General features: G+C 36.9%; 1 protein-coding gene across 1 annotated transcript; it reads right to left on the reverse strand.

The window, feature by feature from the left end:
- Window positions 1–1250: 1250 nt before the first annotated feature.
- On the reverse strand, window positions 1251–11886 carry ppp1cb (protein phosphatase 1, catalytic subunit, beta isozyme). Its single transcript, XM_051868979.1, has 8 exons — window positions 11751–11886; window positions 5051–5182; window positions 4456–4686; window positions 4183–4287; window positions 3962–4033; window positions 3047–3198; window positions 2778–2912; window positions 1251–2573 (listed from the first exon to the last, which is right to left on the reverse strand). The coding sequence occupies exons 1-8, from the start codon at window positions 11821–11823 to the stop codon at window positions 2469–2471; spliced, it is 1005 nt and encodes a 334-aa protein (XP_051724939.1). The 5' UTR covers window positions 11824–11886; the 3' UTR covers window positions 1251–2468.
- Window positions 11887–12251: the final 365 nt, after the last annotated feature.

Consider the following 12251-nt stretch of genomic DNA (forward strand, 5'->3'; position numbering starts at 1 on the left):
ATGTTAAGGCCCTTTCACACCAAAAGTGAAATGATTTAGCCTAAGGCTGAAGGAAAAGCATATTTACGCCTGTACAGTAGAGGGCGCAGCTCAAACAAACCTTTCAGGTGTGCTGACATTCTGGATTAAAGAAGAACAGGATACAGGAGAAGCTGTTCAGCACTCTTATTTCTAAATCTAATCTAAAGTAATTTTTGCTTATTGGTATGGTTGAACTAGATCATTGAAGGTCAGCAGCAAAAACATTGGTTAATAAAGTGAGATTAAATACATAAAGTATATTTGTGTAATTTAATATAGTTATTACAGATTTGTTTCCTTTACTAGTTACTTGAAAAAGTAATATGATTATGTAACTCAAGTTACTTGTAATGCGTTACCCCCAACACTGATGGTAACTAATAAAGTTTTAATAATCATTTTAATTATATGAGAATAGGGAAGTCCACACCACGACTATAATGATAACGGCACATAGGAAAGATATAGTTAGAATCACAATATTACGGGAAATTTCTTTGCCAAAGGAAATCCATGAGGTGAAATTGCAGCAATGGTAAATGTAACCAAACCTTAAGGTCTATAAACCTTAAAAATTCAAAGTTTTTGTCAAAGTTAAAAAATGTAGTTACATGATTTTCATTTTAATTTTACTTCCTTAATCCTTACATTCAAATCTGAACTGCACATCTGCATCTTCAATTCAAAGTTTGAATTGAATATTCCTAAAATCTTATTGTTTAACTGATTGAACATGTCCTACTCAGAAACCATATATGTAAAATATACATATATATACATACAATATATATATATATACACATTATATTATATATATATATATATATATAAAGTCCAGTTTACTTCAGTTTTATATGCACAAAAACAGCAGCAGAGGCAGGACTGCAATTTGATTGATTAAACACATTTATTCAGGTCATTAAACAAATCAATCATGTGAAATTTCATATGGTACTTCAATCAACTGAAAACAATTTCAGCTCATTGTCTGCTTTTGGTTGCACTGAAATAGATCCTGACCCAGCAGGGCTGGAGTAGCCATGACAACAGACCACGGATTGTCCTCCTCATCCACATTTTCCATCATTGGCAAGTTACAGAGCTGCTTATTTTAATGTAACACTTGGAAAAATTCGGTTGAATAGCATCCAGAACTATGGTCTGCACCACTTTAATTAGCCTGGTATTTGTACGGTTGCTAAGGGACACAAACACAGAGGAGGCAAAGAGAGTTTTCTTCCATTTATTAAGTTTGAAGCCCACTTATACAAAACTCATGAACTGCTTTTAGAACACTTTGATAGCTTTCCCAACATTTGGAAATAAATTAAGGAGAAGAAGTAAACAGCAACACACTAAAACAAAAACATTAAAAATAATGAATTATGACAGGTGAATATCAACATGAGAAAATGCAAACCTCACAGAAAGGCATTGTTTATTCACATGTGCTACAATTTTAGGTAAGCTGTTAAACAAATCCAATAGAATCACTTTTAACCTTCTAAATGATGTTGGGAAACTTCAAACAAGTGCAATTCTTTAATATTGTATCAACATCTTCTACTTGGAGGCTCTATGTGTGTCAGTTGTTTTGTTATCCAATGAGAAAATGACTGGTGGATTAAATTGCTTCAGACAGGTTATTACTGATGTGTACATGGGTCATGCAAAGAAGTGTTATGCCGTGACACTTTTCTCCTGAATTATTACTATCATAAGACATAATAACAGCACGTTAAACAAAGGTCTATAGAGTTTTGCTGTATATCCCAGAGGTATTATGAAAACAGAACATGCAATGCCGTTTGTAAATGCAGCTGTGCAAATGTGTGCGTGTCACGGTATCCGAGTTAAAATCCCTTTTCCAGCTTTGTTCACGCTGACCTAGTTTATCGACAATGGATTGTGTCCGTGTTCATGTTAAGTGTCTGCTGACCTGTGATCAAGCACCCTGACAGAGTTAAGTGTGTGTGTGAAAGCCTCTGGTCTTGAAACTTCAGAGTGTAGCGAAATACACAACAAACTTCAATACTTACAATCGTCACTCTTTCTTTATGAATCAACATTAATGTTCAATAATCAAAGAGTACTGAATTAAGGTTTAATAAAATGCTTATATATCAGGACACTACTGAGATCTTTGTGTAAGAGAACGAGTGTGTTTTGCTCTGGGTTCTTTATAGAACAGTTGTTTCCCAAAGCGGTATTATTATTATTATTACTCATGTTAATAAAATACCAATAAACAAACAAGCAGAGCAAAAGAAAAGAGAATTCGACTGGTCACAGCAAAATTTCTGTACACAAATATTAAGAAAAGAGAAAGAGGTTTGGCAGGGTGAGTGGAGAGATTTTAGAGGGGAATTGGGAAAGTAAATTTGCCCCAGATGGGGTAGTTTCCGAAGGTTGGGGGATGGAGGGTGTGGTTCTTGGTGGCAAGCTGCTCACCTCTTCTTGGGGGCTTGGGCCGTACGGGGCGGGGTCACAGGTCGCCCTGAGTTGACCCCACCGTACTGATACTTTGCCTTCTTTTCTGATGGCTTCAGTATCTGAGAAAGAAAAGAGAGTATGTGAGTGCATTGTGAATGTACAATGTGTGTGTGTTTGTATATATATATATATATATATATATATATATATATATGGTTTATGAGGATCCTTCCTGTGTTCTTGTAAACCAAATGGCTTAAAAACATACTAAACTGTTTTTTTTTTAAATGTGTGTGTGAATGTGTGTGTGGATGATGACACACCTGAAAAGAGCACATGAGTGACTCATCCACACTCATCATTCCACCGGCATTGTCAAACTCCCCGCAGTAATTTGGCGCTGAGAACAGAGTGACCAGCTGACGCTTTGCAAAGAACTCATAACCATCTTCAACAACCTGTAAAACACGACAACACTCACTGCACAAACTAAAACACAACCTACATATAGAAGTCATAACCCACCTCAACAACAATTATTCAAAGTTACCACATGGATAGTGGATACTGATTGGTTCAAATGAATTGGTACCTGATGTGCCCTGCAGATTAGGTCCAGATCGTGGCGGTTCAGGAATTTGCTGACTACATCGGCACCAAAAGTGAATGAAACACCACGATCGTTCTCCCCCCATCCCTGAACGTCCTTATCTGGGTCCGACCACAACAAATCACACAGCAACCCTGTAAGACAAAGAGACAGAGAACATGTGTCTGTGATCATATTTTATCCCATCATCTTGAGTTTATAATAAAGGTATGTTGGTTGTTTAAATTATGTTTTTATTAGTGCTCAACCAATATTAAATATCAATGTAATAAAATGTTTTTTAATGGTGAATACAAGTACCATCATCTAGAGCAGGGTGGCTGATGGTAGATCAGGGTTATTATCATTAACTAAAACTTTTATTAAAAATATTTTTGTTAATTAAAATAAATATCAATTAAAATAAAATGTAAATACTACATGAAAAACCTAAACTAAACAAAATCTTGCCTTGGCACCTAACTGAAATAAGTTTAAGTTGAACCATTAAAATTACAAACTGGATTTTTTTTAAATCTAAAACTGAATTAAAACTAAAACCAAAATAAAAATAAATTAAACAAATTACCATATAAAAAAAATGACAAAAGCATATAAAATTACTAAAAATTAAACAAATTAAATTTGAAAATATAAAAATAAAAGCTAATTCAATATTTTATATATATATATATATATATATATATATAAAAAAAATACAATTTATTTGTAGGAAATGCTGCACTAAATTTACTAAAAATTAATTAAAATGTTTTTAATAAATATATATGAATATTTTTAATTATAAAAATGAGGATTATTCATTGTCAAGGCTGTCAGATTTTACATGGAACTGAGACTATATTTTTTTGTCACATGCACACACACACACACACACACACACACACACACACACACCTGTATCTGGGACGTCAGTTGGTCGCATAATCCGACGTATCTGTTCCATTGACTGCAGATCAGGAGAGAGACCTAGAAGATGGACAGAAAAGACAAGAAATATCAGACAGAAAAAGTGTCACAAAGAGCATGCATTAATATTTTTAGACTCAGCTGCCCTATTTTATCAGGCCAAGAGTCACTTCTTTAAAACTATCCATCATTTGTTCACTCGTTCTCACCTCCATGGCAACAGAAAATCTTCTCATCTATGATGGCAGCGATTGGGAGGCAGTTGAAGCAGTCTGTGAATGTCTTCCAGAGTTTTATGTTGAACCTGCGCTTGCCTGTGTCAGACAAATGGACATATTCATAACAATACAGCATCATGCATGACCTGAAAGTTTGTTCAGTGGGTGAGAAAATCAATCAATAGATTTCAGATTGTCTGGTGTGGGTGTGTGTTAATATTTGATGTATTTATATATGCATGTATATTGTGCTCAGATGCTCACACTCATCGTAGAAGCCGTAGATACGGTTGATGGAGGCGCACTCGTGATTTCCCCTCAGGAGGAAGAAATTCTCAGGGTATTTAATCTTATAGGCCAGTAGGAGGCAGATGGTCTCCAAAGACTGTTTCCCTCGGTCCACATAATCACCCAGAAAGAGATAGTTTGCCTCTGGTGGAAAACCGCCATATTCAAACAACCTCAACAGATCTGTGTACTGCCCATGGATGTCACCTAGAGACAGAGAGAGAGAGAGTTTATATGATTGACATCATAAATCAATAAAGTTACATGGATTTAGTTAAATTAGGCTTCAAGTCAAGAAAAGAAAAGAAAAGAAAAGAAAGAAAAGAAAAGAATGGCCAAAAGATCTTAACACCCAAAATTCAGGTTAATGACTCTGGCACACACACACAGGGGTCTCAGGTGTGCCACAGAGAGAAGAGAAATGACCTCAAACCTATCCTCATTACATTCATATTTATATCCTGCTCTACTTACACTCAGATTTCCAAAACCTTGAGAGATAGAGGGGAAGGAATGTAATTAAAATGGTAGAAATGTTGTCCGCTCTGGAGAAAGAGAGTATCTAACCTACCACAGATTTTAAGTGGAGCCTCCAACTCCAGCAGGATGGGCTGGCTGAGGAAGATCTCTCGAGATTTAATGCAGAGTCCTCGAACTTCTGCTTCCGTCATCTGAACGATCTTCCCTGGACGACATCCTCGCACTGAAACAGTAGACATCAAAATCAGTTAACATCTGGTTAACACTGATTTCTAATCCATAAGTGTAACAACTTTACTGCAGCCTCAATAACTAGGACAAATGTGTGATTTTTTAATCACTCAATTCACAAATTGGCACACATACCATACAGTCATTCACTACAGCATATTGCACACAAAAATAGACACTCTGAATTTGGCAAACAGACTAACCTTATTTGCTCTGATCTGATTTATTGAATTTTTACTCCTTGGAAACAAAGGCATGTTTATAAGGTGCTGCATGAGCGCTTCGGAGGAAGAACTAGCAACTGGATTTGGCAAAGTTTGGATTGCAACATCAAATCTTTGGAAGGTATTCAGAGTTTTGCACAGGGGATGTAACTAGATATCTATGAGAAGAACTATATTTTTGGTTTGTTTTCTGAGTTATGACTGGGGGGGGATAAAATCGGTCCTTATTATTTTATATATTTCCTTATATATTTTATTTATATTAAATAAGTTTCTTTTTTCACACCGGTTTACGGTAGGATTTCAGATAAGCACTATAAACATTTAAAACCATGGTTGGTAACTTCATATGTTGGCCAGACAGGTCTCTTCCTGTCTAAGTGGGCCAGAACAGGCTGCAAAGTGGACTTTGTCAACAGTCAAAAGTCTTGCTGTTCAAGATGTCAGGCTGACAATGACACCTGACGCCTTTATCCAATCAAGGTCTAAAGCCCCGTTCACACCACCAGCGACATGCAGCGACAACGAGACATGATCCCATTCATTTTCAATGGAGGGCTGGTGACTTCCGGCGACAGTGAGCGTTGGCGAACAGAATGTAGACGTGTCAAGCAATGCGAGTCACATGACAAAGGTTCAGAAATGTTTAACTTTATGCAAATGAGCAGTGGATTTCGTGAGCGACAAACAATTGGAGTGCAGGGGAGCTCACGTTACTGTCTCGATTGCAGGCAAGACAGAGTTCCAGAGCAATTTCACTGTTTTATATGATTCGACAGTAACCACATACATGGATTTAATAAAACAATGCCTGGAAAAGAAACTATTGGCAGTCTTAGTGAGTTTGATTCATGCATTGATAGTTCGTGTTAATTATATGATGCAGTGAGCAGTTTAGCACTGCTGCAGTTCATATTACAGTTTCCACTGCATTGTTGATTGTTAGGGACAAGAAAATTGATTACTTATCAAATTTGAATGACGCTTTAGAATTTGACAGTATGAGAGTTTAATTCATTGATTTATTGATCGCTAAACTGGTTAATGATTTAATGCACTGAGCACTGCTGTAGTTTATATCACAACATTCTGCAACAGCAGAATGCTACTTTTAATTCTTTTAAGTCTAATTCCTAGTCAAATTAAAATATCTTGGTTTTATATATCATTTGTGATTGCATTTTCTAAAGATATGGCCAGACGTGCAGACTACCAAAAACATTAGAGTGACAGCATTGGAAATGCCCAAAAGCTTCTTCACAGAAGAGACTAGCGACATACAGCGACAAAATCGCTGGCCGTGTGAAAAGGGCTTAATGGTGGCAAATACATAAAAAACAAAACAAACAAACAAAAAAAACCCATTGATTTAACTAATCTTTAATTGATAGTTTTATTTTTAAAAATACTTATGATTTACACTACTATGATTTAAACAAAAGTTTGGGGTCATTAAGAAATGAATAATTTTATTCAGCAAGAATGCATTAAATTGATATAAAGTACTTTTACATTTTTACAAAAAAATCTTTTTCATATAAATGCTGTTCTTTTTTTAAAAAACTGATAATAATAAAAAATAGAATGATTTCTGAAGGATCATGTGACACTGGAGAAGACTGATGCTGAAAAGCTGCCATCACAGGAATAAATTACATTTTAAAATATATTAAAATAGAAAACAGTTATTTTAAAATTGTAGTTATGTTTCGCTATATTACTGTTTTACTGTATTTTTGATTAAATAAATGCAGCCTTGGTGAGCAAAAGAGACTTTCAAAAACATTTTAAAAATCTTGCCAAATCTAGTGTACGAAACATATCATAATAAATAAAAATTTTCATATGTCACATCCTGCTCACATAGTACTGTCAGTGAATGTTGCCGTTTATGTGAGTGGGAATCTTGAGAGTGTCTGGAATTCTGCAGGAATGTTCCCGCCTTGACAGTCGAGACTGTCTTACTGTTAAACAACCATTTTGCAGAGCAGTTTGTCTAAGAACTTCATTCAATGGAGAGAAACTATAAGTGAAAACCTGTAGCTATAATTCACTCTGAGATGGGGACAATGACAGATTAGAAAATTGTGTGTGTGGGGAGAAAAGGTAGAATAGCTGAGAGACAGTATATATGTCACAGGGAAGGAAAAGTTGTGCTCTTTCCTTACAGCCATGATTATGGTTATATAATAGCACTAACCATTTTAGTCTTCAGGCCGTCCACCCTCACAATAACCCACACACACCAGAAATGTTGGAGACACTTTGAAAAGAATGCTGTAACCCCAACTACTGTGTATATAAAGTGCAGAGCACTTTATGAGATTGCAAGCATGGTGCCATTTGTACAGATTGAAGTGTGTATAAGTCTATGAGCTGATGAAATATCCCTGTTATTGCAGCATGACTAAACATAAGAAAAATTTGATTTTGTATGTGTGTATGTGTGTGTGTGTGTGTGTGTGTGTGTTCGACAAGCCACAGTCCAGACCAGTCTAAACTAGATTATGAGCTGGCCAGAAACAACTTGTTCAAAGTAGCAATCGACTACAATTTTAAAACTAATTCCTCGCTCTGATTCCTTGTTCATCATGTTAGCGTCATATTACATAATATATAAGAACGAAATGACACAGACAAGCTAAACTGATTCCCACTACAGCATTTTACAGCAATTCACAAGATTATCCAAGTCCTGACAGGCAGCCATTAGACGGCCCTCCCCGACCACCGTGGGTACGACAGCAGGCTGCTTGATCTTCACAGATAGAGGAGTGTGATCGAGACACACAGATGGAACATGAGAGAAACATACAGAGATGTGTTTGTGAGACCATGAAAATCGAAGTGTGAGGAACTGAGAAGTGGGACGTTAGGGTCACAGATGGCATTGCTGAGTGAGGGTCAGCAGGAGGGTGTTGGGACAGATGGACAGGCACGAGGCCATATCGGTTATCAGGGTGGTGCAATAATCCATGGCGCTTTCCTTTATCAAACTTAAGTGAACAGCAGAAGTTTGTGTAGCAACAAAAGTCACTGAGATGGACAGAAATAACCCATGGTTTATCCTAACGGAAGTCTCCTGAGACAGAAATATTGGTCTTTCTACTACTACTCACAAATATCTGCCATACAGGATAGTAAATGGTTCCAGCATCTATAAAGGCAGAAAAGTAAAAGCCATGGCACATACTAAAGCCAACAATCCAGTCTACAGACGAGGAACCATTACTGAGCAAAGGAGCCATAAACCAGATTTCAGATTATGAATGATAAGTTCAATGTAATGTTCTGAAAATAATACAGTGTAACACTATGAAATGAATGTATTTTAATCTTGGGAAGACGATAAAATTTAACAGAGAACAATTCATTAGCATTCAATTTATAACTTATTCACTTCATACTGAGAAAAAAGTTATATTCAAGTTAAACCTTAGAAAAGTCACACAGTAAAGTACGGGAAAATACAGTGTAACGTTCGTAAGAGAATACAGTGTAATGTTATGGAGAAAATATATAGATTTCATTACCATTATGATGAGGATTCATTGTAACTAAGGAGAATACAAAGTAATGTCATAAATAGAATGCAGTCCTGTCCTGACTGTAAATTTAGGTAGGGCAGATTCTGGGTCTTAGCGCTAGTTTAGGATAAACGGTTTGTAAGCTTTATATTCTAATCACTGAACACATGCAGACACTTTTGGCAAAGGCTAAGTGTCCTTGTGTAATTCAGCCTGAGGATGGCGCTCTAATGTTGATTGACAGGCTCTAAGTACACACAACACACATAGATTTATACTTTTATTCATTTGATAAGCTACTCCACATATGCCTTGTTAAGGAAGAACAGATATGCCAACTAATTACTGACCTGATGCAGACTAATGCCGCTTTTCCACTGTGTGGTACTACTCGGCTCGGCACGGCACGGCTCGCATTACTTTCAGTTTGCTTTTCCACTGCAGTTTAGTAGCGCTTCAAAGTGGGTGGGATTATAGACTGATCGTGCAGTTGCGCCACCTCTACTGCTGTGGATCCACTCCTCGTCTACTGACCACGATACAGCCATTGCTTTTTTCAAGTTGCATGCGACGGCCGTTTAAAGCAAATCGTTTTGCGAACAAATGATACTACAGTGGCTGTTACTGACTATTTAAATCTAGCGGGTTTGGTGTCTCATGTTTCAAATGCAATGACGCTGGTAGTGACGATTCTCTCTGACCAATCAGTGATCTGCAGTGTTTACACGTCACATTTAGTATTGGTACGGCATGCTTGGAACCTCAACCGAAGTGGTACTATTTAAGCGAGCCGTACCGTTCTGTACCAAGCCGTCCCATGCAGTGGAAAAGCACCAAAAAGTGAGCTGTACCGAGCCGCACCGAACCGTACCATGCAGTGGAAAAGCGCCATAATATACACATAGCTGAAGCGGATTGATATTGTCTTGGTCTGGAGCGAGGTTTACGTAAGGTAACGCGAAAATAAGAGGGGAAGTCTCAAATCTGCCCGAATGGCCCAGTTCCATTTTTCACCAAAGATTTACATTTGAAAACTGTGGCACTGCAGGGCAGGGCTCAGGGTAGTGTTGCCAGACATACGATAATTATCGTATTTGTACGATAATTTTGACCTCTATACGCTGTATGATCAATAATGAAAAAAATCCCATAATGTACGATATTTTCAGAAATGTGTGACACGTCAAATGATGGACGTTGTAATCATAGGGCTTCTATACTCATTCATCTAGCTGTGGATCCTACATCTACCTTCATGATTGTGTAGAGAATGTCAATGTGGTGTTACGCATATCTTCAATCTTATCTCATGTTATGTCTTAGCCAATCATCGTGGAGAATGACTCTCTCTCACAAGCACAAGTTAACATTCCTGCCGCGGCGCTTAGGTCAGTTGTTTCCAAGCTGAGGGTGATAGTTTAGCAATAAAGTATAGAAAATGAGTGCTGAAAAGGAAGGTGAAGACAGGGGAGAGGCGAAGGTCGTGTCAAAAAGTTGTTGGTCTAGATAAATAGCTGTATTTTGTACGTTTGACTCATGTACAATAATTTTCTTCCAAATACGAAAATTTTGAGCTTCTGGTACGATACTTGGATATTTCCAATCTGGCAACACTGGCTCAGGGCACTCTCTGCCCTGCTTAGTATCATACATGATACCTGTCTGCTAAAGCCATGCATTAAATTTTAATATATCCTGCTCACTTTATGACTTAAAATAGTCTAGCAAATCTGAAAAATAGGCTATTTGTTGCATAATACTGAACACATTTATGATTTATTATTGATTCAATATATTTTGGTGGGGCACTGCCCCATCTGCCAATTCAGATGAACCATGGCTGGAATGAAGTGTAACATTACTAACAGAATATAATGTGTAACCATATGAAAAGAATATAGTGTTTCATTATGAAGATGATTCAGTATGTTCCTCAGAGGACTACAATGAATCATTTTCATAATCAAACAATAAATATTCTCTTCATAACATTACACTGTATTCTTTTAGTAACGTCACACTGCATTGTATTCTCCTTGTAACACTGTAACGTTACTATGGAGAATACAAAGTAAAGTCATAATGGGAATACAGTGTAACATTACTAAAAGAATAGTATAACGTTTGGATCAGAATATTTATTGTTTGATTATGAAGAGGATTCATTGTAGTGCTCTATACAATATACATATAAGATCTGAATACAATTTAACGTTATTAAGAGAAAAAACAGTGCTAAAAGAATAGCGTGACGATGTACGTTACACAGTGCATGCATTGTACCATTATAAATACGATTCCATGCAATATTACTATAAAACAGTGTAACGTTAATAAGAGGATTTAGAAAACACACTTGTAACATTAATTAAGAGTAAGCTTAGGAGAAGTACACGGTAACGTTGTATGCTAAATATAGTGTCGAATGGAGAATCAGAATTACGTCGGTTACAATCGCCTGAAGTCAACGACGCAGCGGACACTGCATCGTCCTGCCCTCTCTCTCATTTACTCGGTTTCTTTGAACAACTGATGTATAAACTGCAGGCCCTCACGTCTCGTTCCTGCTTCGCTAGATAAATGCAAGGTTAGACCTAATCTGAAACTCCTAGCGCTGGTATGAAGGCTGTCCAAACCCCGGGGCCACAGGCAGCCGTGTTTGTAAACAGGGCGCAGAGAGGCGAAGCTTAGCTCCTCTTTACGAGCACAATTTTCCATTCACCAACAGAAAAAACAGATCACGACAAATACCTAATTACCAGGTATGTTTGTTTAAACGTTAAAATGTATTCACTTTCAAAAGGCTTACCTTCAAGAAGACGAGAAATGAGACTGTCAACGTTTAATTCCCCCTCCGCCATCTTCAGAGCCGAGTTCTGCATGCGGAGCTTCCAGCAACGGCCGCTAGGTGGCGGTCACAATGACGTCATTCACTTAGTTACAAGCAGTTACGTCAATATTAATGACCTTTTCATGAATATTTAATTGTTTTGAAGGCAAACTTTTGACCTGTTGAAAGCAACTTAATTGTTAATGGTATTTTCTATTGTTTAACGTCTTGCTATTTGTGTGTTTGGTTTTCCTTCCATGTGGATTTTTTAATCAGAGTAGGGTTACACTTGGCATTTATTATTTTACTTATATTTTATATGTAGCCTAATCAATTTTGTTTGCTTTATTATATTTAAGCCATATTTATCATATCTGTTAGTGTAGGTTGTAGGCTAAATTATAGGCTACTTTAGTATGGAAAGAGGCTCCGTTGCACTACTGGCAAAGCTGCCATCTATTTGTGAAAAACTGAAAGACA

This window comes from Ctenopharyngodon idella, chromosome 17, assembly GCF_019924925.1.
Source record: "Ctenopharyngodon idella isolate HZGC_01 chromosome 17, HZGC01, whole genome shotgun sequence".
Classification (NCBI taxonomy): domain Eukaryota; kingdom Metazoa; phylum Chordata; class Actinopteri; order Cypriniformes; family Xenocyprididae; genus Ctenopharyngodon; species Ctenopharyngodon idella.